This window comes from Ambystoma mexicanum, chromosome 2q, assembly GCF_040938575.1.
Source record: "Ambystoma mexicanum isolate Mex_15411 chromosome 2q, UKY_AmexF1_1, whole genome shotgun sequence".
In the NCBI taxonomy this organism is placed as follows: domain Eukaryota; kingdom Metazoa; phylum Chordata; class Amphibia; order Caudata; family Ambystomatidae; genus Ambystoma; species Ambystoma mexicanum.
Genome location: NC_090924.1, coordinates 900368050 through 900395107, shown reverse-complemented (window position 1 = coordinate 900395107; position 27058 = coordinate 900368050). Strand labels below are relative to the sequence as shown.

The window sequence follows — 27058 nt, the reverse complement described above, 5'->3', positions numbered from 1 at the left end:
GAAGAACTCAGCAGTGGACCTTGGCTGGCGGTACAGTCAACCTTACAGATTCCAACTGTGAAGGAAGGGCAGGATTTCCAACAGGGAAGACACCTCCCCTAAACATCTCCCAGGGAACGAGAGACATACCAGTCTCAGAGGACCCGTCCAGCAGCTCCAGAACTGGTACCCAGCCAGCACACAGCGTATCCTGTTAGGTTCTGCCAACAAACCGTCTAGGTGGGAAGTGCCGAGAGTCTATGAACAAAGGGCAAGGTCATTGGCTGCAAACACTCTCTTCAGCTTTGGGCCGTCCACCTTGAAAGGACGCCACAAGCCCTGCGAAGAGGCTAGGAGTGCCACACAAGCATCAGCCAGGATCTATCTTTTAAGGACCTTTTCGAGGCAGTCGAGCCCTCGAACCACAACCAACTGCACCACTGACTGGTGTCCCATGCAGTCACTAAAGCCATCCGAGACGCCTCGACCAGTGTTCCAAATCTGCCAACAAGCACAGAGACAACAATTCTTGACCCTGAGCCACCATGTAGGCCATCCTGCAGCCATCTGTCCATCCTCGCTTGCCGAACAGCCTAAAGTCTGATACCCGCAGCTGTCGCCCATCTTGAACTCTGTCACAGGAGCTTCAAAGCATCCTGGAACCAACGCAATGCTATCGAGAATCAAGAACATCTCAAGCACCAGGTACATTGTGATTCTGTCCCCCTGGTCCTTCTCTGAAGGCCCCTAGTGACATTTACAACCCCTTGCTCCCTCAGTGCGGAAACCAAATAACATTCAACAGTTAAGACTGATTGCTTTACCGACTACCCTGCTCTCAGTATCCAGAGTGCATTTCTGTCCTTCATGAAACTGTCCGTCCTCTGTGTTACTTTACAGTGTGGGTTGTATTTTGTAGTGTGCTAGAACTGTCTGTTGTAATAATAATAAAGTAGATATTTGTATACAACCTTGACAGAAAAGTCTCTTTTATCATTGGATAATAATTGTCCTTTCGCTGTGTTGCAACTAACCAATGATCCAGGACCTTGCAGAGATAAGCCTGCCGTTCCTTCCACGTTACCAAAATTGGACAAGGAGATTTATAATTTACTTGTGTTCCAATCTGTTCGGATCCCTTCTGGTGTACTAGAGGTGTGGGCTGATTGATGATTTAGAAACCGATATTCATCCCGGAAGATGATTCATCACAATGATGAGTGTTCTTACCTGGCAGGCGTGAAGTGCGACATTTGTGCACCCAGTTTTGACATTTGTTTCCTACAGTGGCATAATATTTTTAGTAGCAGTGTGGGCAAAGCCAACAAGAGGAGTGTTTTTAAGTTTGGATGTAGGGGCTAAATTGGTGCAGCGAGTATGGACAACTTGGCTTACAGTGGCATAGCATTTTATATGTAAGGGCAAAGCCAACATGCATGTTCTTACGTTGGATGGGGCTCCATTAGTGCAGCTTTATGGACATGTGTTATACAGTAGGATAAAGGAATTTCTCTGGCATTATGGACATAGCCAACATGAGTGGTTTTAGCTGTTGGATTGGCTACATTGGTGCAGGCAGTATGGACATGTTTGCTTATATTTGCATAGAATTTTCAGCCGGAATATTGGCAATGAAGAGATGATGAGTGTCCTTACATGGGGGAGGAGCTACATTGGTGCAGCCAGTATGGACATGATTTCTAACAGTGACAGTGCATAGAACTTTTAGTGGCATTAGGGGCAAAGCCAACATGCTGAGTGTTCTTACATTGTGGTGGGGAGGTTATGTTGGTGCAGCCAGTATGGACATGTTTACTTCAGTGGCATAACATTTTTTGTGTATGGGTGTGACAAAGGGACTGAGTCCCACACTACTACTAAATCAGCAATAATCCCAAACATAAAGGTGAAACCAGCACAAACTGAATAGCATACATCCTTCACCTTTAAAGGTAGCACAGACTGATGGAAGGCTATACTCTCCAATGAGGATGTGGGCTGGCCTAGAAAGAATCCAAACAACAATAGGACTGGGGTGCCAAAATAAAAGAAATGTTCAAGAAAGGTTCTGTAAAAAACAAAACTTTAATAAAACTAAAAAATACATACAACTAACAAGGACTCTGTTAACCCACCCCTGTAGAAGGAACACAGAGAGTGTAGACTTTGTAATGAAAGGGGACACTCTGGGTTTTGAAGACAAGAGCAAACAGGCAAGAATTGCAGTGACAATGTCAAATTCGAAAGAAGATGTCTTTAAAAGGGTAAAGAGTGGAGTCTTAGATTTTATGCAGGCCAGGGGAACAGGGCCACTTTAAATATCTACACATGCTTGTTCTTAGCGACACAAATGCATAGAGCCAGGTTTCAAGGTGTTTTTCTGTATTCAAGACCCTACCGCCAAACCCTCCGGCGCTATTAGCGCCGGATCCAGGGTTTGGTGGAACGGTTAGTGCCCATTCCCCATTGGGCCCAATGGGGAAAATTCACGCTATTACTGCCAGCGAATTTCCCGCCGGCGGTAATAGCGCCGTAAATCGGCAATTTCAGAGCTGGGGGAATTCCGCCAAGGCCATGATCTGGCGCACCCTTAAATGCGGCGGTAATAGCGCTACCGCCACTTTTAAGGGTTACTGCCAGACTCGTGATGAGGCCCAGTGTCAAGTTGCGCTAAGTGAGGCTCCCTAGGAAGTCAAGTCAGCCATCAAGACAGTTCAAGATGATGGGTTCCAATGGGTCAAGTTGGTATTTTTAATGTGTCAAGATGATGGCTGCCAGGTGTTTGAGTTGGCGAGCAAGATGATAGCTTAGAGCACTTTGACCCAGCGTTTGAAATGGGTCGGGTTAGTTGTTCCCCATGGATGGAGTCGGCAGTCGATACAGGTCGAGATGATTCGTATCAATGGGTTAATTTGGTGTTGAGACATCTTAAAGCAGGTAAAAGCAGATTGGAGCACTTTGAGTGAAAAAGGCAGTGCCATAGGTCCTGTGGCAGCTGCAAGTGAGTCGAGCACAGTTGAGCCAACTCGAAAAGCATTTCAAATTATTGGGAGATAGGGCTTTGCACTGTTTTTTTGCTTCTACGTTGCTGGGAGACCCAGTCAAGGGTCTCCAGGTGCAGGTATGTCCTTTGTTCTGTACTTTCACGCCAGGAAGGATGTCAGAGAGGATCTACAGTGATCTTTAACCTCAAGTGAGCAGGATCCTAAGTGAGTCCTTTGTTTTGCACTTCCATGCCAGGAAGGATGCTAGAGAGCACCTGCAGGGGTCTTTCACTTCCAGTGACAGGATACTGGTTGGGGTGTTCAGCAGCAGATAGGCCTTGGTCCACGTCAGTCACACAAAATGGTCTCCTGGGATTGTTGGGGGAAAAAGCTTACCTCTTTCTTGGAAACCTGGGTCTTCACCTCTAAGGAAGGTGACTTTGCAGCAGACTATACTCCCAGCCAGGCCCCATGTAAATCCTTATTTAAAACATTCAAACTGCAGTGCAGTGCAGCTTGACTCTTTTCACGTACGGCGTTTGCTGAGTGTTTCCTGTGCCTACGTGATTCCGTGCAAAGTGCTTTCCTCGAATCCCCTCTGCACTCCGCGAGGACGTTCTGCCGGCCTGTGTTTCTCCTGTGTTCCTGTGGGGGTACGGCTGTGATGCCTGTGACTATGGGAGGTGCATGGTTGTAGCGAGACGCCCTGAGACGATTCTGGCACTGTTCGAGGTGAGTTGTGCGGAGTAGGGCTAAGCTTGACCTGGCCTTCACCGCCTTCAGCACCGATGTTAAACGGCAAACTTCATGGTAACGGACGGCGCTAAATGCAGGGGTTCTTCCTTTTTTTGTGTTTCTGTTTTACTGCTAAACCCCTGCATACATCCTGCTGGTAACTGGTAGCTGGTAGTTGGTAGCCGGTAGCCGGTAGCTCGTGCTTGGTGGCTGCGGATAACTTCTCTGAGCCTGCAGGCTGTTTTCACGCTGACGTTTGGCTAATTAACTAATGTGCAGATTTGCTGGGGGCCTTTCATCCAATGCTGGTGACTGTGGATTACCATATCTTTGAGCCAGCCGGAGGTGATACGCTTTAGGCCTAAAGTGTCAACAAGCATCCTTTGTACTGGGAAGCACAACCACAACCACGACCATGGCGTCTCTTACCGAGGACAAAAACTCTGGGGAGGACATCATGAGTGACTCAAATTCAAAAGACAGTGACAATTGTCCAATTGATGTACACGTAAAAATAAGTCAAATAACTGATTCTGTACTGAATGTTTTGGAAAAGGACAAGGGGGGTCATTATAAGTTTGAAGGTAGCCATGCCGCTAATAGCGGTGAATGTTTTGGAAAAGGACAAGGGGGGGTCATTATAAGTTTGAAGGTAGCCATGCTGCTAATAGCGGCATGGCTACCTTCAAACTTATAATGACCCCCCTTGTCCTTTTCCAAAACTACTAGCGGCAGGCTATGGCTACCCCTCACCAGGTACCCGGTCCGGGTTCCCTGAATGGGGAAGTACTGAGCCATTCCAACCTTGGAGGGCCTGGTATTTCCCCATTCAGGGAACCCGGACCCGGTACATCCCCATTCCCACATGGGAATGGGGAGCATGCTAACAACGGGCCCGTTAACAACGGGCCCGTTGTTAGCATGCTAGTCTGCTCGCGGGACCCGCTAAGGCCGCCTGGTAAACCCAGGCATCCTTACTGGGTCCCGCGAGCAATCCTCGTAATGCGGCGGTAGGGGTTTAACGGGGCCGGCAGCTCTACCAGCCCTGTTAAACCCCTACCGCCAACCTTGTAATGACCCCCAAGGTCATTGACTACAATCAGGAACTTCAAGTTTTAAATACGTCCCTTCAAATAGAGACTGAGGTCCATCAAGTTCCACATAAAGACTCGCTTTTACATAAAGATTCCGAAATTACAGTAATTGAATTGGAGACTAAGGAAATTCAAGAGGGCTGCCCACCGCCTCTAAATGAAAACAATGCAATCCCTTCAAGTAACGTTCAACCCAGGGAGGCAATCATTGTTGTTGCATCCTTGATAGGAGACGAACATTCTCTAACTAGGACTTCTGGAGTGGTCACACCTATGGCGATCAACATTGCTAAAAGTCCTAATCATAGGGTCAGAAATTGACCTGCATGGAAACCCAGCGGCGTGAGCTTCGGCTCCCATCTTGGGAACCCACGCCACATGTATAGTGGCAACTCCTTAAGTGCTCAAATGACCTCGCAAGCTAACCCTGCGCAGCACAGTGCACGAGGAAGCAGGGTTTTGTTGAATCAAATAGGAAACATGCCTGGACGCTCAAGACAAACATCTATTTTTCAACATGTGGTGCAACAGAGTGAAAAGAAATCAACAGGACCCATTGACTCAGTGGGAGTGGGGGTGATAGATCCGGCAACTAGTTCTGGCAAGTCAATTGATATTGACCTAATGGGAAAAAGCTCAATTTGTCATGAAGAAACGGGAGCTATGGACTGTGAAACTGCTATTAATCACCCCAGTGCTATAACACATACTTCTCCTTCTATTGAGGAAGTACGGCAAAGGGACATTCAATCATCACGGGGGCCCCAGTAGGTTGCCCCCGTAAATGACGTAGACTCTCTATACAAGTAGAGGCAGAACTGAGGATTAATGAGGCATTATCTGATGAAGACCTATTATTGGACATGGTAGCAGCCCAGGTGGCGGAAAAATCGTCTTCAAGTGCAACGTCGGATGCCAATATGATTGCCGCATTTTCTATTACCTTGACTCCATTCATGAAGTTGTACGAGTCTATAGTGGATCAATTAAAAGACCAATCTACTTTGATTGCAATGCTACATACAAAAATGTTTTTTGTGGAAGGTTTTATTTCAGCACTCAGTGATAATAAAAACAAACAAGAAGAACATATATCGCAAATTTCTTGAAGTCCATTTTGGATCCATTGATCAAAGATAAAGAAAAAAGAAGATTATCCTTGTCAAGTAACATCCATAGCTGTCCCAACTTGGGTCCAGACTTTTGCAACAACATAGGAAATTTTGGATCAAGTGAAACTATTCTGGGATCCACAAACCCTTTATTGGCTTCAACGTATATTACACTAGTGGACAACTTGGCTGACAAGGACATACCCAGTTGCGAAGGAGACAAGGACATTCTAAAGTCAAATAAAAAGGGTGCACTCAAGAGAGTCCACTCTGAGGTAACATTGCCCCCAAGGGGGCAGTGGAACCATGTAGGGGTACAAGATAACCAGATACTCGGCTCCTCGATCCACGCTCCCACTGGGAGGCCAGGGGGAGGGAGTTGTGACATGGGGAATCTATTGCTGGGTTGTGATATGCTGAGTATTTGTTGTGCCGCTAACAAATCGGTGGCCTTTATTCCGATTTGCGACATTAGGCAACCCTGGGCAACTTCCTCAAGAATTTATGACATCTTTGCGAATGGTGGTGAGATGGAAAAGGGAACCAATTGGTTAACTTTACTACCAAATCTGGAAAGACTATACAACAACGTCAACCTTCAGCAATAAAGAACTTTAAGGACTTGGCCCTCAAACAGGTCAACTATGAAGACAAGGAAAATGCTTCTGGGTTATCTAAGAAGCAAAACGAATCCCATATAAGTGTGGACTCTCATGAAGAACTGTACGAAGAAACAAAGATCGCAGAGGTAGTAAAGGAAATAAGGAACAAGTATACCCCGAGAACTTTAGTCTCTAATAGCGACTTGGAGGATTTGATGAACCTCTCAGTTTACTCAGCAGACTTGGATGAGGTCTTGGAGATAGATTCCTCGTTGGAATACCGTTTAACGGCCTTAAAAGCAAATGATGCCTGGGTTTCCTCCCCAAGCACTTTGCTGGAGGCCATCAACTTTGAGGGTATTGAGGGTGATACATCGAGCTCATCGGATTTTGAGGAACAACAGAGTTTTTGACTTTGCCAAGAAGTGCAAACCCCTGATACAAAACAAGGGCGGTATCAAGAGTGCACAGGAACAGATCTCCGCAAGATGATCAGTCCTCTGATGCGGAAAGATGTTTCAGGACCCTATAAGACAACAGTAGGGCCATAGGCAAACAGCCAAAATGGACTAAGAACCATCATTACTCAGTGGGCTCCAACTTGGAAAATGTCAAACAAGGAAAGAGCCCCCTTAATGAATGGGTAAGAGATCCTATTTGCCCGGAATTGAGCAGAATTGTGTACATTAAAAACAATCTCATTCTCAACAGGGCTAACATCTTAAGACTCTTTCATAGTATCTCTTCACTCACCGGGATCAACTCTGAGGATTTACTTTTGGTAGACTTCTCAGATGAATCGAGAAACAACATGGTGATACTGTATTTTGCCACAATGGAAGTTAAAAAAGTGCTGGTACAAAATACAGACATTCTGAAAACAATGGGCTTTCCAATAACTGCAGTTACTAGTTTGAATTCAGGAAGAAATGACGAGCACAACTGTGATGCCTATCCGTCTTCTAAGGGGGGTAAAACTAACAGCAGCAAGCCCATGACAGATATGATGATATGATATGGCATTTATAACGCGCCTATACACAAGTGTTTCAAGGCACGACGAGGCAAGGGAGGGGAACAAAGGGAGGACGGACAATGAGCCTACTAGGCCATCTGTCATTCAGATTGTGCAAGTGCGTGGGAAGGGAAGCAGAGACAGTGCAGAACATGGGAATAGGTAATAACAATAAGTAAAGTAACGGCCAGCAAGTGGCAAGTGCAAGGTAAGTGCATAGGTAAGTGTAGACATCAGGTGTCAAGGGCTGGAAGGGGGACTGTAGGGATACAGAAACAGTCCCTAAGTGCGGGAGTTACAGGGTGGGCAGTGCAGGTGTGATGCTGGTGGTGGAGGGATCTGGGCCCAAGATAAGAGGGTGTCCAGGTAGCGAGTGCAGTTCCGTTTACAGCCAGGAGGTCAGCAGAGGAGAGGAGGAGAAAAAGAAGAAGTAAATAGAAAGGTTTTGAGGTGCTTCTGGAACCGGAGATGGTTCTCCTCAAGTTTAAGGCAGGGAGGGAGGCTGTTCCAGAGGGAGGCACCAGCCGAAGAAAGAGATCTACCGCCAACTCTTTGCTTGGTGAAGCGACTGACCCCGGGGGAGTTGGAGGCGGATGAGAGAAGTGCTCGAGAAGGAAGATATTTAGGAAGAGAGAGTTGAGGGTACTGAGGCCCCAGTCCCCAGGAGGCCTTGTGGTTGATGCAGAGGGTTTTAAACATAATCCTCGCAGCCACTGGGAGCCAGTGCAGCGATTTCAGTCCTGGAGAGATACGATCCCTGGACTTGAGGCCAATGACAAGTCTCGCAGTCCTGTTCTGGATGAGTTGCAGAGGGCGGTGAGTAGAAGCAGGCAGATTTAGAAAGAGGTTGTTGCAATAGTCCAGCCTAGAGAGAACCAGAGCTCTGGCGACAGTGAGCTTCTGGGGGAAGAAGAGGAAAGGGAGAATACCTCTGAGGAGGTGCAGCTTGTAGTGTGCCTTCTTAGAGACATCAGAGATGTGATGAGAGAAGGAGAATGTTGAATTGAAGATGACCCTGAGGTTTTTAGCCTTGCAGGTGGGAGCAGGAAGAGGACCAAGAGAGGATGGCCAGAGAGCTCTTGGAAAGGAGGGAGCGGGTGTGTCGATGAGGAGAATCTCAGTCTTAATGTCATTAAGACAGAAGTCATTGGCGGCACACCACTCTTGGATAGCAGACAGACAGTCAGAGATGAGGGAAGGAGAGGAGGAGGCCGAGGGTAGCCTGAAAATGAGCTGGGTGTCATCCGCATAGCACTGAAAGTTAGGGCAGAGAGAGGCAATACGGTGGGCAAGGAGTGCCAGGTATTGGTTGAACAGCCAGGGAGAGAGGTTAGACCCCTGGGGGACACCACAGGTAGAGACAAAGACAGCAGAGAGGAAGGACTCAAGTTGGACCTGGGAGGGTCGGTCAGAGATGAAAAAAGTCAGCCACGCCAGTGCCTGACCAGTGATACCCAGATTATCATGGAGACGGTTGAGCAGGATGTCATGGTTGACAGTGTCAAAGGCAGAGAGAGATCAAGCAGGATGAGGACGCACGGGGTGTTTGAGTCAAGGATGGACAGCAGGTCTTCACAGATGTTCAGGAGAGCAGTTTTTATGCTTCTGGCAGCTCTGAAGCCAGAGTGATGGTCATGTAGACAACCGACAGATTCAGTGTGGAGATTAAGCAGGGAGATGGCCAGGTTCTCCAGGAGCTTCCCCAGGAAGGGAGTGATGGAGATTGGGCGATAGTTAGCCAGGCAGAAGGGGTCGGCAGAGGGTTTCTTAAGAAGAGGGTGCACAAAGGAGTGCTTCAGGGGGGATGGGAAGACTCCAGTGGCAAAGGAATGATTGCAGAAATCAGCCAGGGTAGGCGCCATTGAGTCGATTTGGTCTTTCATAGTTTTGGAGGAACAGGGGTGAATCTGTTTCAACAAGACTTTCATAGATCTGACTTGTCTAGAAAGCTCATCTGCGGAGAACAGTGGAAAGGCAGAGAAGGAGGGAGGAGAGGTGGCTGCAGAAGGGCCAGTGGAAGAGCAGGGAGTAGGGGGAGGAAGGGGATAGGAGGAGAGTGAGGACAGGATGTCCTACGTTTCAGAGATAAAGTGAGAAGCCAGTGCCGTGCAGAGGGCCTTGGAAGGGACAGGAGAGGTAGAGACTGCGGCAGGATTGGGCAATTTCTTGCAGATTTTAAAGAGTTCAGCAGATATTTTAGATGCCGCAGCAACGCGGGCTTGGATATGCACTCTCTTTTTGGTTTGGACAGAGAGCCGGTATTGCCTTTGCTGCAGGCGGCAGGCCAATTTGTCAGAGGATGTACATGAAGCAGGCCATTTCCTCTCGGCCATCCTTGGCCTTGGGCTTCAGGCGAATTCTCATGACAGGGGCAAGGAGATTGAGAGTATTAGAGATAGCAGAGTGGAACATGGAGAGGGCTCTGTCAGGGTGAGAGTCAGCCAAAGGGGGCGTGGAGGTGAGAAGGTGGCGGCGAAAGCCTCAGCTGACACACGCTTCATAAGTCTGATGACCGAGAAGGTGGGTGGCAGTGATGGAAGTTGTTTGGCCTGCGGGGTAGGGAGGGTGAGGTGGGAGGAGAGGAGGCAGTGATCACTTCAGGAGAGAGGAGTGGAGAGAGGATCAGGGAGGGGAAGGTCTATGGTGATCAGAACATCCAGAGTGTGCCCTGCAGAGTGAGTTGGGCCAGAGTGGAGAATAGTGAGTGAGAGAGAGTTGCAGAGGTTTCGGAAGAGTCCAGAGGGAGGACAGGAGGCATCCAGGTAGATGTTGAAGTCTCCAAGAAGGAGGAGTTGAGTGGTTGAGGCCAGGAGTGAGGAGGAGAGGTCGGCCCCCTCAAAGAGGAAGGAGGAGATCTGCTAGGTGGCCGATAGATAGTAGCCCCGGAAAGGGAATGGCTAGGGGAGAGAGCGAGCCTGCAGACGAGGCATTCAAAAGAGGAGTAGGCCTACGTAGGCATGACAGAGGCAGGAATCCAGTCGTGGAAGATCAAGGCTACAGCCCCACCAGAGCGCTTTTACCTGGGAACAGACAGGATCTTGTAACCATCAGGTAGGAGCATGTCAAAGCTAGTGACAGAGCTGGCTGTGAACCATGTCTCAGTGAGACCGAGGACATTGAGGTCGAGATCTTCCAGATGGCAGCAGATATCAGAGGAGTGTTTGACAGCAGAGCAAGAGTTTAGAGTGGCAATATGGATAAGGTTACTATCCTTAAAGGACTTCCGGGGAGGGGTACAGATCAGAGGTACACCCTTCAGAGGTGTAGTAGGAGCCTGAGCGGGGACAGAGAGGGAAGGAGAAGGCAGGGTAGGAGGCGAGGTACACCCAGAAAGGGGAGAGGGGACAGCAGGAGAAGAAAGGAAGTTGATGAGGCGTGGGTAGCGTCTATCAAAGAGGTGAAGGTTGACCTGAGGGCCTTGGACCAAGACGGTGCCATTAGAGCAAACATTAATGATGACCTTAGAGGAAAGGAAGGAGGCCAGGAGGGCGTCCCAACGGGTGCCATCATTAATGGAAGAAGAGGAGAAAGGAGAAAGCACAGGGACCATATGATGGGTCCATAGGTCTGGCGAAGGAACGACAAGAGGATGCCGTTGAGTGTTTCCTTGGAGGAGGCACTGTTGTAGGTGTCAGCGATAGGGAGGCCTGGGTTGGAGACCAGGATGTCCTTTTTAAACTTCTTCCTACCAGATTTAGTGAGGAGGGAAGGATAGTCAATAGAGAAGCAGTTAGAAAAGATAGGAGAGACAGAGAGCACCATAGCGTAGGTGGGAGAGGAGGGGGTGGAAGGGAGACGGAAAGACACTAGGGAAGGTCTCTGGAGTAGGCAGACAAGACAGTGAGGGGCAAGTAAGTTGTGCAATAGGACAAGACGACGCCACTCAGGATTAAGAGCTCACAGAATACACGTGTAAGGCAGAAGAGAAGACACACCTAAGTTTGAGAGTCCTGTTACACGATCCCAATTTTGGTACTAATCAGCCAAATTTAAAACAACACCCGGTGGCAAACCACCTAAGTTTGAGAATCCTGGATAGAGGGAGAAAGGCCTACCTTACACAATGCAATTTTGGTACTAAGCAATCAAATTCAAAACAACACCCGGTGGCAAACCACCTACGTTTTGAATCCTGGATAGATGGAGAAAGGCCTAGGTTACACAATGCAATTTTGGCACTAAGCAGTCAAATTTAAAACAACACCCGGTGGCAAACCAACTAAGTTTGAGAATCCTGAATAGAGGGAGAAAGGCCTAGGTTACACAATGCAATTTTGGTACTAAGCAGTCAAATTTAAAACAACACCCCATGGCAAATCACCTAATTTTGAGAATCCTGGATAGAGGGAGAAAAACCTATGTTACAAAATGCAATTCTGGTACTAAGCAGTCACATTTTTTTTAAAAAAGGGGGGAAGCAGGGAAGTCAAGGGGAAGGTGACTGACAGCTGGCATCCCCTGCAGAAACCTGCATACACTTACAGGGAGCCCCCAAGTGGGAGCTGCCCTTTGCCTAGGGGCCCTTAGCCGTGGGGCTGCCGGGCAGAGGCTGCCCAGGGAAGGATAGAGATAAGGGCGGGGAGGCCAATCACGGGGGATGGCCGAGTTGGGAGTCGGGCGGGAAGGAGGGACAGAGTGGGAGGAGGGAGGCAATAAAAAACAAGGGCACACGGCAGAAAACAAACAAGACTACTCACAGTTTCCCAGGACAGAATGTAAAACAAACAAATCCCAGAAGGGCAGTTACACATCCAGGATTGTTGCACTGACACTCACCCTGCTCAGTCAAGATGGAAAGTGGCGAGCGCTGGTCAGCAGCGATACACTACCCCCAAGGCACCAGGTCAATAAACCAATCTTTGGGAGGCAGGCAGGAAGGAGGGACAGAGCGGGAGGAGGTAGGCAGGGAAAAACAAGGGCACACAGGAGAAAACAAACAAGACTACTCACAGTTCGCCAGGACAGAATTTAAAACAAACAAAGCCCAGAAGGGCAGTTACACATCCAGGTTTGTTGCGCTGACACTCACCCCGCTCAGCCAAGATGGAAATGCCACATTTTCCCTCCATGAAAAACATGCAGGCAGCAAAACTGAGGGGAAATGGACTTAGAGAATAAACGAAAACAGAAAGGATGAAGGGATGAAAAAAACAATGATACATTTAGAATAGTGATAAACAACTCAAAACCACTCAAGAAAACTCCCTGTGTAACTGGGAGGATTCAGGCCCAGAAGATTGAGGAAAATTGGGATTGGCTGGCCAGCACACTTGAGCACAGATCATAATGCCAAAAGTTGGGAAACACCAACACTGCGCATTATGTTCTAGTGGGAATGTGGAAAACGCATGGGTTTCAACATTTGTTGGGAGAAGGGAGTATTTGATTCAATGACTTTGATATTGTTTGTCTTCAAGAGACGTGGCTGCAGCCCCAGCCCATTCTTGAAGGCTTTGTCTCCATCCTCAACCCAGCAATTAAGGGGCTAAATGGTACACCTACGGCTGGCCTATTGACTGTGGTCAAAGAGAGCTGTGGACTAAGAGTCAGATGGGTAAAGAACATTTCACCTCTGATGCAGATCCTTCTGCTGGAATACCAGGCTTGCGAGGGGGATACTACAAGGAAGATCTTACTCTGTAACTTATACTGGAATATCAAGGACCCGGCAGCAAAGGGATTCATCAAACAGTTGTTGGAAGAGGTGGAAACTGCAATGATCATAAACTTCAATTTGAACATTATTTTATGTGGCGACCTAAATATTCATTGCTTTGATAGATCCAATGCCTTAATAGATCATCAAACTAGTAACCTACAAGAACTGGAAACACAAGGACTGTTGTTCAGGAAAGAACTGCAATTGAGGAACATCTCTTTACTAAATGATGCTATAATAGGAGACATACTGCCAGGACCAACTTGGAGGAGAGGGAAAGAGTCCTACATATTGGATTATTTATTCGCCTTCGATAACTTTCATTCAAGTATAGTGACCATGAGGGTTATTGAAACCCTACAAAGCGACGATAATATATTGAAGTTATGACTCTCTCTGAGTGCCCAGACAACTCCTGCTATGGGAACAGATATCCTGGAATGGCATCATGGATGAAATAGATTGAGGCTATCCTATAATAATGTATTGGACCTAACTAGGAAATTAAGGAATACTGGGAGGCTGGATGACATAGATTATACGTAGTACCTGGCTGTTTATCACGAGAACTTGGGACCAGGGAGAAACAAAATATTTAGCAATAAATATAAATTTGATCATAAAGAGGACGAGCAGAAAAGGAACTAAAAGTGTCTAATAAGAGCTTACTAAAAAAAATACTGTGGCAACCTCATATGAATCTGTTAAGAAGAGCAAAAGAGCTCATAATAATTGGATGAAACAACATAGATACTCGTTAGCAATCAAATGCAGAACAAATGTTCAAACTCATTGTTTCTAAAAATTCAAGGGAGATTTGGCACATTTTTTATTCACTGGATGGTCCACAACAGAGCCTTATAACGAACCCAATTTCAGCAAAGGATTGGACGGACCACTTTTCCCTTCTTTTTTCAAGGACTACAGATCAAACAGCGAAGGTTGAAGAGAAGTCTTGTCTGAGTTGGGCATTTGAGACGGAGAGGGAGGACATTGTTACATTAATTTAAGCTTGCAGTATTTCAAGAGCTGCTGGACCAGATGGCCTCACGAATTTGACACTAAAAAAGAACCCCGAGGAATCGGCGACCTTCCTACATCATCTGTTTTCACTGATTAAAGCAAGGTGTGTCATTCCGGCTTCTTTGGACAAAATCCATAATTGTGCCAATTTTCAAGACGTGCAAGACCTATCGCCCTCTTGGATGTTATTGCTAAGTTGTTTGCAGCCTTGATCTTGGACCATCTTGTTAACTGGAGCTGAAAATCTAAACACTGTGATTGTTGGCACCTGGCTTCGAAAAGGGCATTGGAACATCGCTGAATCTATTCTTAATTAATTACTTAAAATTGAGAACTGCAAAGAAGAACAGTAAGAATGTATACCTGGCATCAGTGTACTTATCCCAAGCCTTTGATTCAGTCAACAGAGAAAAGCTATGGCTCAAACTAAAACATTGGGGATGTCCTGCTGACTTGCGTGAGGCATTTGAAGCTTTACACTCTGACACCAGTATCCAGGTTAAGTTAAATCAAAGGGGGGATATGACACACCCCATAAAAACAGGAGTGGGCCTCAAGCAGGGTGCCGTCTGGCTCCAGCCATCTTTAAGTTCTATATCTCTGATATGGGTGATTCGTTTGAGGGCATTAGATGTTTCCCATTTCTGGAACTCTAGTCAACAGACTGCTGTATGCGGATGATGTTTTCCCTCTCGATGAAACTCTGATTGGGCTTTAGCGCCAATTGGGTGCTTTGGCGTGCTTTTTATCCTTGAATGAACTGTGTGTAAACGCTGCTAAATCTGCAGTCCTGATCTTTGGGAACACAAAATGAAAGAACTTTAAATTTAAGGGTTGGTACATAAATGGTGATCGGATCCAAGAAACAACAGAAATGCCCTACTTGGGGATACCTATTAATGCAAGTAATAGCGATGCCCCAAAGGAAGTATGTCTGAGACGCAAATTAAAGATGCTTACCGCCCAGGCAAGATTGATCAAATTCAGATACTGTACATTTTCTCTGACACCACTGGTAACTTTCTATAGCATGAAGGTTGTTCCTATTTTATCCTATGGGGCTGAATGTTCACTTCAGCTAAATTGGAAGGTATGGCAAATTTTAGAGGGTCTTTTTTGGCAACCCGTTCTTGGGCTTCCAAACTGTCTGCCAATGGCAGTGATAAGGAAAGCTCTAGGGTTGACTTCTCTTATTAACTACGCGAGTTGGAAAACGCTATCTTTCTACCGTAAATGTAAATTGCCACCACCTGATAGTGGCTTTATGCTACTGGAACTGGTGCTTGAGACGGAAAGAGAACCCATACTTGTGGAATGGGGAAACAAATGTCTGGATTTGTTGAATTCAATTGATACAACAGAGAAATTACTTATTGAAAATCCAGACTACGTTAAAAAAAACCTGTACGAATATGACTGGATTGAAACCCTGGAGGCCGCACAATCATCCAAACTTTATGGGAAATATTGTGTCTCAGTCAATAAGCGTGGAACAATCCCCAAATATTTGAGCATGTTTCCTTCAGCAGGATTGCGTCAGCAATTCCTAAGACTACGACTGAACATTTTCCCAACTGAAGAGATTCTTGACGTTAGGATACCAAAAGGTACACGAGACTATGCTTGTAGAATTTATGGACACAAAAGAGAGTCGCTTTGCCATTTGATAATGAGCCGCCATGGTGTGATTGACCCTCGACGAAACCTGCTATTCAAATTCTTTGCGAACAATCGAATTTTAACAAAAAAAGACATTTGGCTACTTTTGTTACAAGGATCCGGGTTATCTATGACTTTTGCTTTATTAGAGTCAATCATCTTCACTAAGCTTGAAGGAAACACGTGAATCTAATTGGTTGAATAACTGATATGTTCTGGCTGGTTCCCTTTTTTATTTTTTTATTTTTCTTCCTCTTTTTCTTTTTTTTCTTCTTTATTGGTGTTCTGATTTAATTGTCGTTTGGAATTGTTGTAAACTGTAAATGGCTAAAAAGCTTCTATTGTAGCTAAATGCCAATAAAAAATAAAAAATTAATAATAAAAAAATCCTTATTTCTCAGTAGTCCAAAGTTGAATGAATTAGGGGGAGAGGGTTTGCTTCATAAATATGCAAAATGCCACAGCGGATTGGACCACTCCGAGCCTGCTGTAAAGGGCCAATCCATGTTGCTATAACAAGAGTCCTTTACCTTCTGATTTCATACCGAGAATGCCATGTCTAAAGGAATTGGGAAGCAGTACAGGAGTTTTTGAAGCTCTAGGAAATCCAAAGATGGTGGAACCCTTATCCCTCCGGAAAGTCATATCTTGGGATGTTCTACCTTCACACCCTTCCTCTGACTACATGAAAGAGACTCCATTAATCAGCACCATGGTGAGAGTTGTCCACTGTACTACATGGGTGGGCCTTGGAGCACTGGATCATAGCTAACCCCGGGGAAATGTTCTGTTTCCTGTAGAAGGCAACAAACCTTTTCAGCTGGATTGAAAGGAGGGTTTCCTGGGTGGAACCCAAATGGTTGTTTTGTAGAAACTCAGCCCAAACAACTGAATACACCTAAGGCCCTGTCATGAATGAGTCGCTGTCCACCAAGCTGATAATTAAATGATACCACATGCTTTTTGGCCTTTAAAGTGGTATAGGCACAGTAGTCACCATTTCACACCAGGCATGGCTTATATTCGGATATTAATCTGCCACCAGACCCTGGGACCACACGCGCATATGTAATTTAGGCCTGGTGTGCCCCCAGGTAATAGCAGACCTCTATCTGTTGGAACTTGCATTCCAACAGGCTCTTTACTGCAATGCACATGTTATCTATGACTTCCGTTTTGCCAAACTGCATGGCAGTTGCAAGATTTGTCAATAGACAGGTCGAGCAGAGGTACATGTGTGTGCATGTCCCTTTTGAGCACTATTTTTTAATGCAGAGTGTTGCCTGAAGGTGTGACTGCTCAACAGTTCTGATCTTCAAAGCAAATTCCATTATCAGACCTGCTAACATTTTGAAAAATCTGGGAGAGTGCCCCTAGTAGATGGAGATCAGCCACAATGGGCTAAGCCAACATGATGAGTGTTCTTGGGTAGAGCTAGTGGTGAGCCCAACGTGGACATGTGCGCTAGTGTCATAGCGTTTTTTTTAACTGACACTTGATGAATGCTCTTGCATTTTTGGGCAGGTGACTGCATTGTTGCAACCAGTATGGATATGCTTACTTACAGTGTCGTGACATTTTTAGTGGCATTATAGACAGAGCCAATGTGATAAGTGTTCTTATATGGGAGGAGGGTGCATTTGTGCAGCTAGTGTGGACATGCTTTCTTGCACTGGCGTAGTATTTTTAAGGGCATTATGGGCACAGTGGACATGACCTTGGACTTGTTTTCTTATAGAGGTATCGCATTTTAGCTGACATTATGGGCAAAACCAGCATTAATTTCATGTGGGGATACTAGCCTATAATGGAACTGACAGCTTTGACACATTTTTTATATTATAATACACATTATGATCCAAGCAAACATGATTGCTCGTAAGTGGGCATACTGGCATATGTGTATGCAACCAACATTCACTTGTTTGGGCAAAGCCAGCATGAAAACGTGTTTCACACTGGCACGTTAATAGTGTATGTTCCGTGAAAAGGCCTAATGAAAATGAGTTGGAACATGTTCCTATGCGCTGTTGACGATCTGACATCTATTGCATTTTTTCATGTGGTACCCTCCTAAAACGTTTGTAAACTGTTTTTATTTTTACTAATTTTTCACAGCTAGGATACTGTAAAATGTACAATTTGAACCCATTCGTTTACACATTTTCTTTGGGAAACTATTTTTGCAGATGGCAATTTGCATCTAGTACTGTCAGTAATGTATTTTAACGAGTATTGTATCAATTGTAAGGGCTAATTTTAAAGTTTATAATGGGATGGCATTTCATGTCAGCCTTGTATGTCATTGGATGTTTTCTTGTTCTCTGATCGGTACGGTGAAAGGTTTGCATTCATAAAAATTCATAAAAATTAATGTTAAATCTTTGGTGGGATACAATCAAACACCCCTTGTTTGGTCGGGGATCAATGTTTACAGCCCTCCAATTAAAAATTCTCCAACTGCACGACTAAACATAAATGTGCGTGTGTAATCCAACTCTGGCTGGTGTTTACAAACATTGTGGTGGAGGTGTGGCCTGCGCACGGCCACGCGGTAAGAGTCATCCTCGGGGAGCTCTTTGCAGCTGGCTGGGAGCAGATTACACCAAACCGTGCCCCCCCCCACCCCTCCCCCTTCTTGCAGCGCCTACACCCACCCACCATCCACTGCCGTGCTTTCAGCACAGTGCGTGGGACACGAGCTCTGTAAAATGGATTGATTCAAACTCACTCCCACGGGACGTGTGTGTTTGTTTTTCTTTTTAAACAGCACGTAATTGTCACGCGCCCGAATCCAAAACGTGGTCTCAAAAGCTCGGGACCGAGCGTCCTACAGCACTCCCCGCCTCACAGTGCTTGAGTGAACATTTCTGAGTTTAAAATCACGATTCCGCTCCTAGGTTTAATGCAGGTTATACGCGTATTTGCAGCATGTGCACTAGCCCACAGATCTATTTTACGGAAAGTCCGCCCACGACCTTTCTATATGTATACAGCTGTGTGTGTGTGTGAACCTTATGTGTAAGCAAACGTGCCACTGTAGAAGAGTGAATGGCCAATGTGAGACACGGTGACGTGCAGCCCTTCTGCACGGTTATGTTTTATGGTTAAAGGGATGGGTGTCGCTGCCGGGTCCTCTTGCCCGGTCTGTGCATCACTCCTGACAAGCACCATAAATGCAGCGCGTCGGGGTTGCATTCAATGAAGTCGCCTCACTTCGATGCAGTGGATAAATGCCGTGACGGCAAGGCCTGGAAGAGACGCTAAGCACTGCTTGAAATAAGGGGTGTGCATTGTTTTTATTTGCGCGTGCATCCCGTTTACGGGGATGCATTCAATAAATTGCGTTCGCTAGAGTGGATTCAATAAATGAAATTTACTTCGGCGCATTCAACGCATGCACGTTAGTCTGATGCTGTGCCTTTCGTTTACTAGGACACATTCAACAAATGCAGATAACTGAGCTGCAGTCAGTTGCGTTTCGTTTACTGGGATTCCATAAAAAAATGCAGTTTGCTAGGAGGAATTCATCGTATACAGTTAGTTGGATACAGTCAATAAAGGCAGTTTATGGGGAGGAATTCGGTAAATGCATCTTTTAGGATGCATTCAATAGACATATTCTACTGGGTAGCGCTTCGACGCCATAAAATATGGCAATGGGCGCTATACAAATGTAAGATACGAATGCAAGAAGACATACGTTCGATAAACATAGTTTAATTGAATAATTCGATAAGTGCACTTGTCTAGAATGCAGACGTAAGTATAATTCGATGGACTGCATGCAGTGCACGCAGTTCTGTAGTATGCATGCAGTAAACTCCGTTTCCTGGGATATAGCCCCCCTGGGTGCATACATTAAATGCAGTGTAATGGGAGCAGCTCAATAAAAGCCGTTTTCGTTGGTGTATTTCATAAACGCGGTGTATTGAGCTGCATTGGATGAATGCAGCTCTGTAGAATGCATTCACTAAATATGGTTTCATGCAAAGCATTAAATGCGCGGTGTTCTCTGCAGTTTCCGGTGGTATAGCGGATGAATGAAAATCCCACGGGTGCTCCTAATAAAAGCAGTTCACTGGAACGTAGTCCATGAAAATAGTTTTCAGGGATGCACGCAGCACGAGCCGTTTGCATGCAATAGGCATGCAATCAAAGCAGTTTGCTTGGTTACAGTCAATACATGCGGTTCTCTGACTACATATAATGTAAGCAATGTACAGGGCGGATTCGTGAGTTTACTCGCCTATGTTTAATATAGGTTACAGTTTAGCGGGCTGCGCTCAATACACGTGGTTATAAATTGTGCTTTAGATAAGAGCACTTTATTGGGCTACAGCGGATAAATGAAGTTATATACACTGCAATTTACTGGGTTGCACTCAATAAATGTGGTTATACTGGGTTATAATCAATACATGTAGTTCTCCACATTCCCGATGAATGGGGTTCATTCAATAAAAGTGCTTCTGTGGCGTGCATTCGGTGAATGAAGTTCCCTACACTGCAATTTACTGGGTTGCACTCAATAAATGTAGTTCGACCTGGTGTGTATATATAATGAACACAAGCAATGCAAATCGATGCATTATGTACTGAATACACGCAGTTTACCGGGTTATAGTCAATAGTTTGTAGGGGTACATTCACGTCATGGGCTCATACATGGTGCCTTTAATAAAAGCCGCTTGCTGGGCTACACTAATGCGTGCACTGAACAGACGCAGTGCACGGGGACGCCTGCGTGGAAGCAGTTTAAAGCCACGTGTTCAGTGAAGTCGGCCATCTAGAGACAAGTCAATAAAGGCAGTTGATTAGGACGGAGTGGGCTGGGACGCCCTCGATAAGTGGAGGGCGGCGGTGGGTGCGGAGTAGTGGGTCTTGCTGGGCTCCTCCTCTGTGGAGGGGGAAGGGAGGCTGGGGCTGTCACGGGCTCTTGTGTGGCAGGGACAGGCCGCCATGTGTCACTCTGGTCCCATTGTGTGTGCCCCGCTGCTGGCCACTGGCCGTCAGCAGCGGGCAGACCCCGAGCTTGGCCAGGCGCCCTCTACCCTGTGATTGATGAGGGGCCGCTGCCTTTATCCGCCCTGTCCCCTGAAAAAGAGCAGCATTTGCCAGGGTCACTTGTTTACAGATGTTGTTTTTCGAAGTCAATATGGGGCCAGCCGGGGTTAATGAGTTGAATGCAGCGCAAACAGTTAATGAGAGGTCATGCACCGAAGTGCGAGGTTACACATGGCCTTGAAAGAAAGGTGGGCAGAGGTGCGAGTGCTATCCGCGGCTGTGGCGCATCACTGCTAGCGCTATCTGCGGCTGTGGCGCATCACTGCTAGCGCTATCTGCGGCTGTGGCGCATCACTTCACACTGCTAGTGATATCTGCGGCTGTGGCGCATCACTGCTCGCAGACACGCCGCTTCCCTGCGAGAAGAAATCGCGTTTGGTGCTGTCTCCTATTCACGCTGGGTGGGTTACTCTGGGGGGCAGTGAATACCGCTTTCACACCATGCAAAGGGGGGGGGGTAGGTTGTTGTTGCCCGTAGAGTAAGCGGCTCATTCTGCGTCACTTTTTAGCTCTAAAAACCATGGCGTAGTGTGGCAGGCTGGGGGGGGGAGGTGAGTGGGTTCCCCCTCATGCAATACCTGCACGTTTTGAGGGTCCTGCTCTCGGAGCACGAATTAATCCCGTCCTGTCCCTCGTTCACTTGCAATAACATACACATTGAATCTACTCGCGCTGGCATGCGGTGTGAGGGGCTGGGAGACCGTTTAGGAAATTGCCAACATGCACAAGCTAGGGCGACAGGGGAAGATTCGTCCATTTAACAAGAATCACGGATGAGAAGCCAGGTACCCAGGTTCCAATGCCAGCTACTAGAAGGGGTCACAACCCGCCAGTTCGTAGAATGGCAGCACAGGAAAAACAGGGTGTTGCTAGATTCTAAGAGCGCCTGTGAACATCAATTAGGAGGAACTGCCTCCGCAGTAAGATGGGAGAAATCGTCCCATTCTGCACCTCGCGGGCACTTTGCACCTCTGTCACCTTGGCCTCAGACAGTCCGCATCACATAGTAGAGGCCACATGCGACACTCGCGTGTTAGGCTGTCTAATGCCGAATGTGCCATTATTTCATACTTGTGGCGGGAGCGGGCTCTGCCCCAGCGCCCACATTCAGTCCTCTCCCGAAGCTTCGCTTTAAACAACAAAGCTGCGTGGTGAGCCTTTCAGAGCCCAGCATAATACCCATGGCCGATGTAATGGATGTACCATGTCCAAGTATTCCACAGAGCTGTTCTGTCATGGGGTAGATATTCCTCGCCAGTACTCGCACCTGCAGAAATATAGCCGATGCGCCTGCGTAGCTCAGGGAGTAGATGTCACAACACAGAAAAGGGAGAGTGTGTTTAGGGAGGTGTGCGCTGTAGGGAGATGTGCTCGCATGCCGCACCTCCTCCTGCTGGGACTCTGGTCAAGTCCCACTGAAGTTGTGGGCGCTATCGTGAAATGTCGGGAGAGCCACTCAGGAGATCAAAAAAAACGATGCTATTCCCTTAATTGGCCCCTCCTTATTTGACACGTCCCTACAGGCAGCGCCTCGAAGCTATCCTGCGTGTTGTCTGCGTGCTACGAAATCCCCTTCAGATCAACATACAAACCTCTTTCATCCTTCCTTTCTCTGTCCTTGGACGTGAGGACTGTGCGGCCGCTCGCGGAGTCTCCGGGCTCTACGGGGACCGGAGACTGCGCGGCTCGGGAGCACTCCCCAAAGTGCTCTCGTCTGTTCACCACCCTCTGTTCCCTGAGGGGACCGTAAACAGGTAAACTTTTCCCTATGGAAAACCCCTTCTGTGGGATTTGTGTTTAATACCAGATAACGCCTAGGCTCTATGCTATGAGCATTTGGAAATGATCTCTTGCACTGCCAAGGATGTTCTAGAACCATTACCCGAAAAATATGTTCTCCAGGGGAAAAAGAAGTGCATGCATGGCATTAGGTTCATTTAGTCGAAAGAGTAACTTCATGTTTTTTTTCGGCGAAATAAGTACGGGTATGACCGAAGATTTCACGCGAAGGCAACACAAAGTACTGCCAAGGAAGGTTCTAGAACCATTCACGAACTTTAAACAACGGGGAGGATTAACAATCCCGTCACCACCCAAAAGAAGCAACCGTTGTGAAGTACATCACTCCGAATTGTGTACGGTTTGGCGGAATCTACGGCATTTTATTTCCGAAAACGCCGGCTCATAATGGATATGTGTGCAGTTATGACGCATTCGAATACTAAGGGGCGCGTGCACCGGGCTGTGGTGTGCGGCGCAGGGGTATTTTCGGTGCGTCACTCGCCGGCCTGTGCGCCCTGGGGCACGGCACCGAGCTGGGGGCTCGGCAGGGACCCCACGCAAGGGTCCTCGCTTGCGACTTGATGGCTGAAGGGTTCAATGTGAGAGGCCTGCCTCCCAGAAGGCAGTGCCAGCACGGGCCCCGCGTGGAGGGGGCTCACAGGGGTTGGCCGCTCCAGGGCTGTAGTGATAAATGCTTCGGCTCTGTCACTTGTCAGCAGCACCTACTAAAAGCAGGTGCCCGCGTTAATTGCCCGGCAGGTACCTGTCGCTGCCATTGAAGGGGAGCACGGGATAGGCTGGTCCTTCGCGGAGGGCGCTGAGGAGGGCTGGGGGCGGGCCTTGAGGTGTACAGAAATGCCCCGCTGAATCCTCGCTTCGGGGAGCGAGGCGCCCGCTGATTGGCCGAGCCCATTTGTTAATGGCACGCGCACGGGGATGTAGTTATAAGAATCCTCGCGTGCCAGTCTTCAGCTCAAGCGAGCCTTCCACCCCGAGAGAGCAAGCAAGGGGCAGACGGCTGTTGTTCCACACAACGGACCACCAGAGGCCAGAGCCCTCCACATAGCCAGGTACCTGCTGACACCCACCGAGCACCACCACCAGCAGCGGCAGGCCCACAGGGAATACCTGCTGTGCTCTTTCTGGGACCACCGGAGATCAAGAACTACACGGAAGGAGGTCGTTGCCCTCTAACACCGAGTCTCTCCAGATCCTAGACCCCCAGAGAGCGACGAAACCGTAGGACCCAGGAGCACCACAACAAAGGCAACACAAGTCAACTTCCAGGCATAGATCCACAGCCACTCGGGCGGATTCCCTGGTACCCGGGCACGGCCACATCACACAGGAGCCCGCAGACTCGGACAGGAAAGCCTAGGCTACGGCACCTGTAGCCCCCTCTTTCTGTATATCTGTGCCCGGGCAGCGGTACTCTAGCCAGCAGCGCCAGCAGCGGTACTTAAAGCTCCACTTTCATGTGTATGCGGACAGTGCTACTCCAGGCACTCAATCATAGAGGTGCCGCACAGCAGCGGAGAGAAGCAAGCACCTGCAGCGCTATCCCTCAGCCACACGCCGGGGGCAGCAGATCTATTCGGACGGAAGTTCGCGAACACCTGTAGCATCCCTTCAAGAGATTGGTACCCGACTGCCGTACCTCGGCAGGGACACTCGCGGGTAACCAGCCCGCCCACTCACGGGGGTGGGAGAGATCCCCGGAGAGGGGCCCTTCAGCAAGCACCTGTGCCCAGTATTCAGCGGCGGGGCAGGGGAGATACCCGAACATTTCGGCTGCCGGCGACACCTGTCGCACCCGCTCCATCGGCCAGGAGCAGACGCCGGCTGCCCCTCCCCGGGGGCCATCCTCCGAGCCATGGAGGCGGTCCTAGAGCACTTCGCGGGGCTGGACTCCTTCTCCTCCTCCTCGCCATACTTCGACGATGAAGACCTGTTCACGGACCAGTCCTCCAGGGAGAACCTGGACGCCGAGGACTTCCTCGACGACGATGTGGACTTCCTGGGCGGCCAGATCCACGACTACTACCCGGACGGGCGGCTGGCCCCCGGCGACGAGTACTGCGAGGACGCGGCGGACTTCTCCTTCTCGTCCTCCGGCTCCACCGGCTGCTCGCACGGCGAGTGCGGGGAGGCGGGCGGCGCCTGCGACCTGCCGCACCGGGGCGCCGCCGCCGGGGTCGCCCGCAGCCAGCGGCGCCGGCGGCGGCGCTCGGGCGCCCAACTGCAGCACCTGCGCCAGGCGGCCAACGTGCGGGAGCGGCGCCGCATGCAGTCCATCAACGACGCCTTCGAGGGGCTGCGCTCGCACATCCCCACGCTGCCCTACGAGAAGCGGCTCTCCAAGGTGGACACGCTGCGCCTGGCCATCGGCTACATCAACTTCCTGAGCGAGCTGGTGCAGTCCGACCTGCCCCTGCGGAGCCCGGGCGGCGAGGGCGCCTGCCAGCCCAAGAAGGTCATCATCTGCCACCGAGGCACCCGTAAGTACCGACCCGGGGCACGCGGGGAGGGGTGCCTGGGCAGGCCCGGCGGGGGCCGCGGGAAAAGCCGGCCGGGCTGGGGCGGGGGCCTCCTGGCGCGTGACTGGAGCCGACCCCACGCAGCCCGGGCAGGCCATAGAGGCTCTGGAGATTAGCCAGAGCATGCTCTGTAAAGTCACACACCATTCATGTCTGGCGAGCTAATGTACTTATTCATGTAAGATTGATGTGTTGCCAAAGGTGCACCCTTTGGCTGCACTTCAAGCACACACCTGTATTCCATGTACATCAATCACTGAATTTAGCCTCTTCCTACACACACGTCTACTTAACTTGGCCGGGGTATAAGATCATTAAACAATATTTCCAGAGTAGCATCGCTTGAATAAGCAGAGATGCCAGGATTGTAATCCGGGTCTCCTGGTATCCAAGTGGCAGCCTAACAAAGGATAGCGGATTTATAAAAGCGCCTTTCAATGGGAAACTCCCATTGAAAAACGCTTTGTAAATCAAGCCCCAAATCTCTTATCTGGTCTTGTTTTCTAAAGGAAGGATTGTCCTATCTCGATGTCCCGTGCTGTTTATGACACCTCCCTGGACCAGGGACACTAAGGGGTGGAGATGTTGGTGGCTGTAGTGGGTCTAGATGAGGGGGCGGTGGACAATGGTCACAAAACGGTCCCAGAAGGAAGAGGCATGCTTTCCCGCTGTGCGACCCCCAGGACAGCAGGTCGCTCTTTCTCATTTCCAGGCCTGCGGTCGCGCGCACGCCCACCACGCATTGTGCGTCGCTGTCCAAAGATGTAGGGCAGCTCGCGTCCCACTTCAGCGGAAGCCCGCAGCGCAGGCCTGGGACAATAGCTGCCAGGGCATTCTAGCTAGCATGCGTCAATCACTCCCCAATAAATGCAAAAACTGGAAAAATGACCTCTTTGCAAAACCTAACTCATCATTTCTTCGCCTCTCTTCCCTTCCAGGATCCCCTTCTCCGAGTGACCCCGACTTTGGGTTGCCCCCTCTTGCAGGACATTCCCTGTCGTGGACAGACGAGAAGCAGCTGAAAGAGCAGAACATCATCCGAACGGCCAAAGTGTGGACCCCCGAGGACCCCCGCAAAGTGGCCGGCAAGTCCCTCCTCAACAATATCGAGAACGAGCCCCCCCTTCAGTTTGCTTCTTGAACTGTGAACGCGCTCCCAGAGCCCTTGTATTTTTGTATGCTCGACTGTACATATTTATATTGTACATGTAATTTATTCAAAGGAGTCTTCAAATTCTAATGGCAATCAATGATTTATTTATGTATTTATTATCAAATACACACAATGTGAAAGAAATGTATATTACATGGCTAATTTAAATAATTTATGTTGATTTTGAAATATGCAAGGCTTTCATTACAGTGACGCGTTTTTGATGTCATTCTTTTACCAAGTTCATTGGCTGCGTTTGTGAAAATAATTTATTCTTATATATTTGTAAATATATATACATATACATATATATGTACACAATGTACAGAGAGAAGATTCTCGATAAAAATCGAATTCACATTTTTGTTTGTCTGAGTACATTATTTTGAACCCCAGAACTCCAATTGACTTGAAAACCTAAAGTGTGTTTTACTGATATTAGTTTCCAAGAAGCAAAGGAAAAAACAAAGGGAATCCAAAGCCACCAGTATTACACAGCCTGATGCGGGATCAGACTGAACGCCCAGGCTCTTTTCAGTATTAACTAGGCCGTGGTGGTGGGGGGGGGGGGGCGCAAGCCACTCTTAGATAAGGTCTGTGGAGAGGCAGTTGGAGTTGTATGCGTGGAGTGTGGTAGGCGCTGTGAGAGATTGGCTG

General features: G+C 48.2%; 1 protein-coding gene across 1 annotated transcript; it reads left to right on the top strand.

Annotated features, from left to right (window-relative positions):
* The first annotated feature begins 23706 nt into the window (after nt 1–23706).
* On the top strand, nt 23707–26625 carry PTF1A (pancreas associated transcription factor 1a). Its single transcript, XM_069646744.1, has 2 exons — nt 23707–25209; nt 26187–26625. The coding sequence occupies exons 1-2, from the start codon at nt 24585–24587 to the stop codon at nt 26387–26389; spliced, it is 828 nt and encodes a 275-aa protein (XP_069502845.1). The 5' UTR covers nt 23707–24584; the 3' UTR covers nt 26390–26625.
* The last annotated feature ends 433 nt before the right edge of the window (nt 26626–27058 follow it).

Coding starts and splice junctions, on each gene's coding strand:
- PTF1A (XM_069646744.1), top strand. CDS start 24,585: ATGGAGGCGGTCCTAGAGCACTTCGCGGGGCTGGACTCCTTCTCCTCC. Junction 25,210..26,186: donor CATCTGCCACCGAGGCACCC/GTAAGTACCGAC, acceptor CTTCCCTTCCAG/GATCCCCTTCTCCGAGTGAC.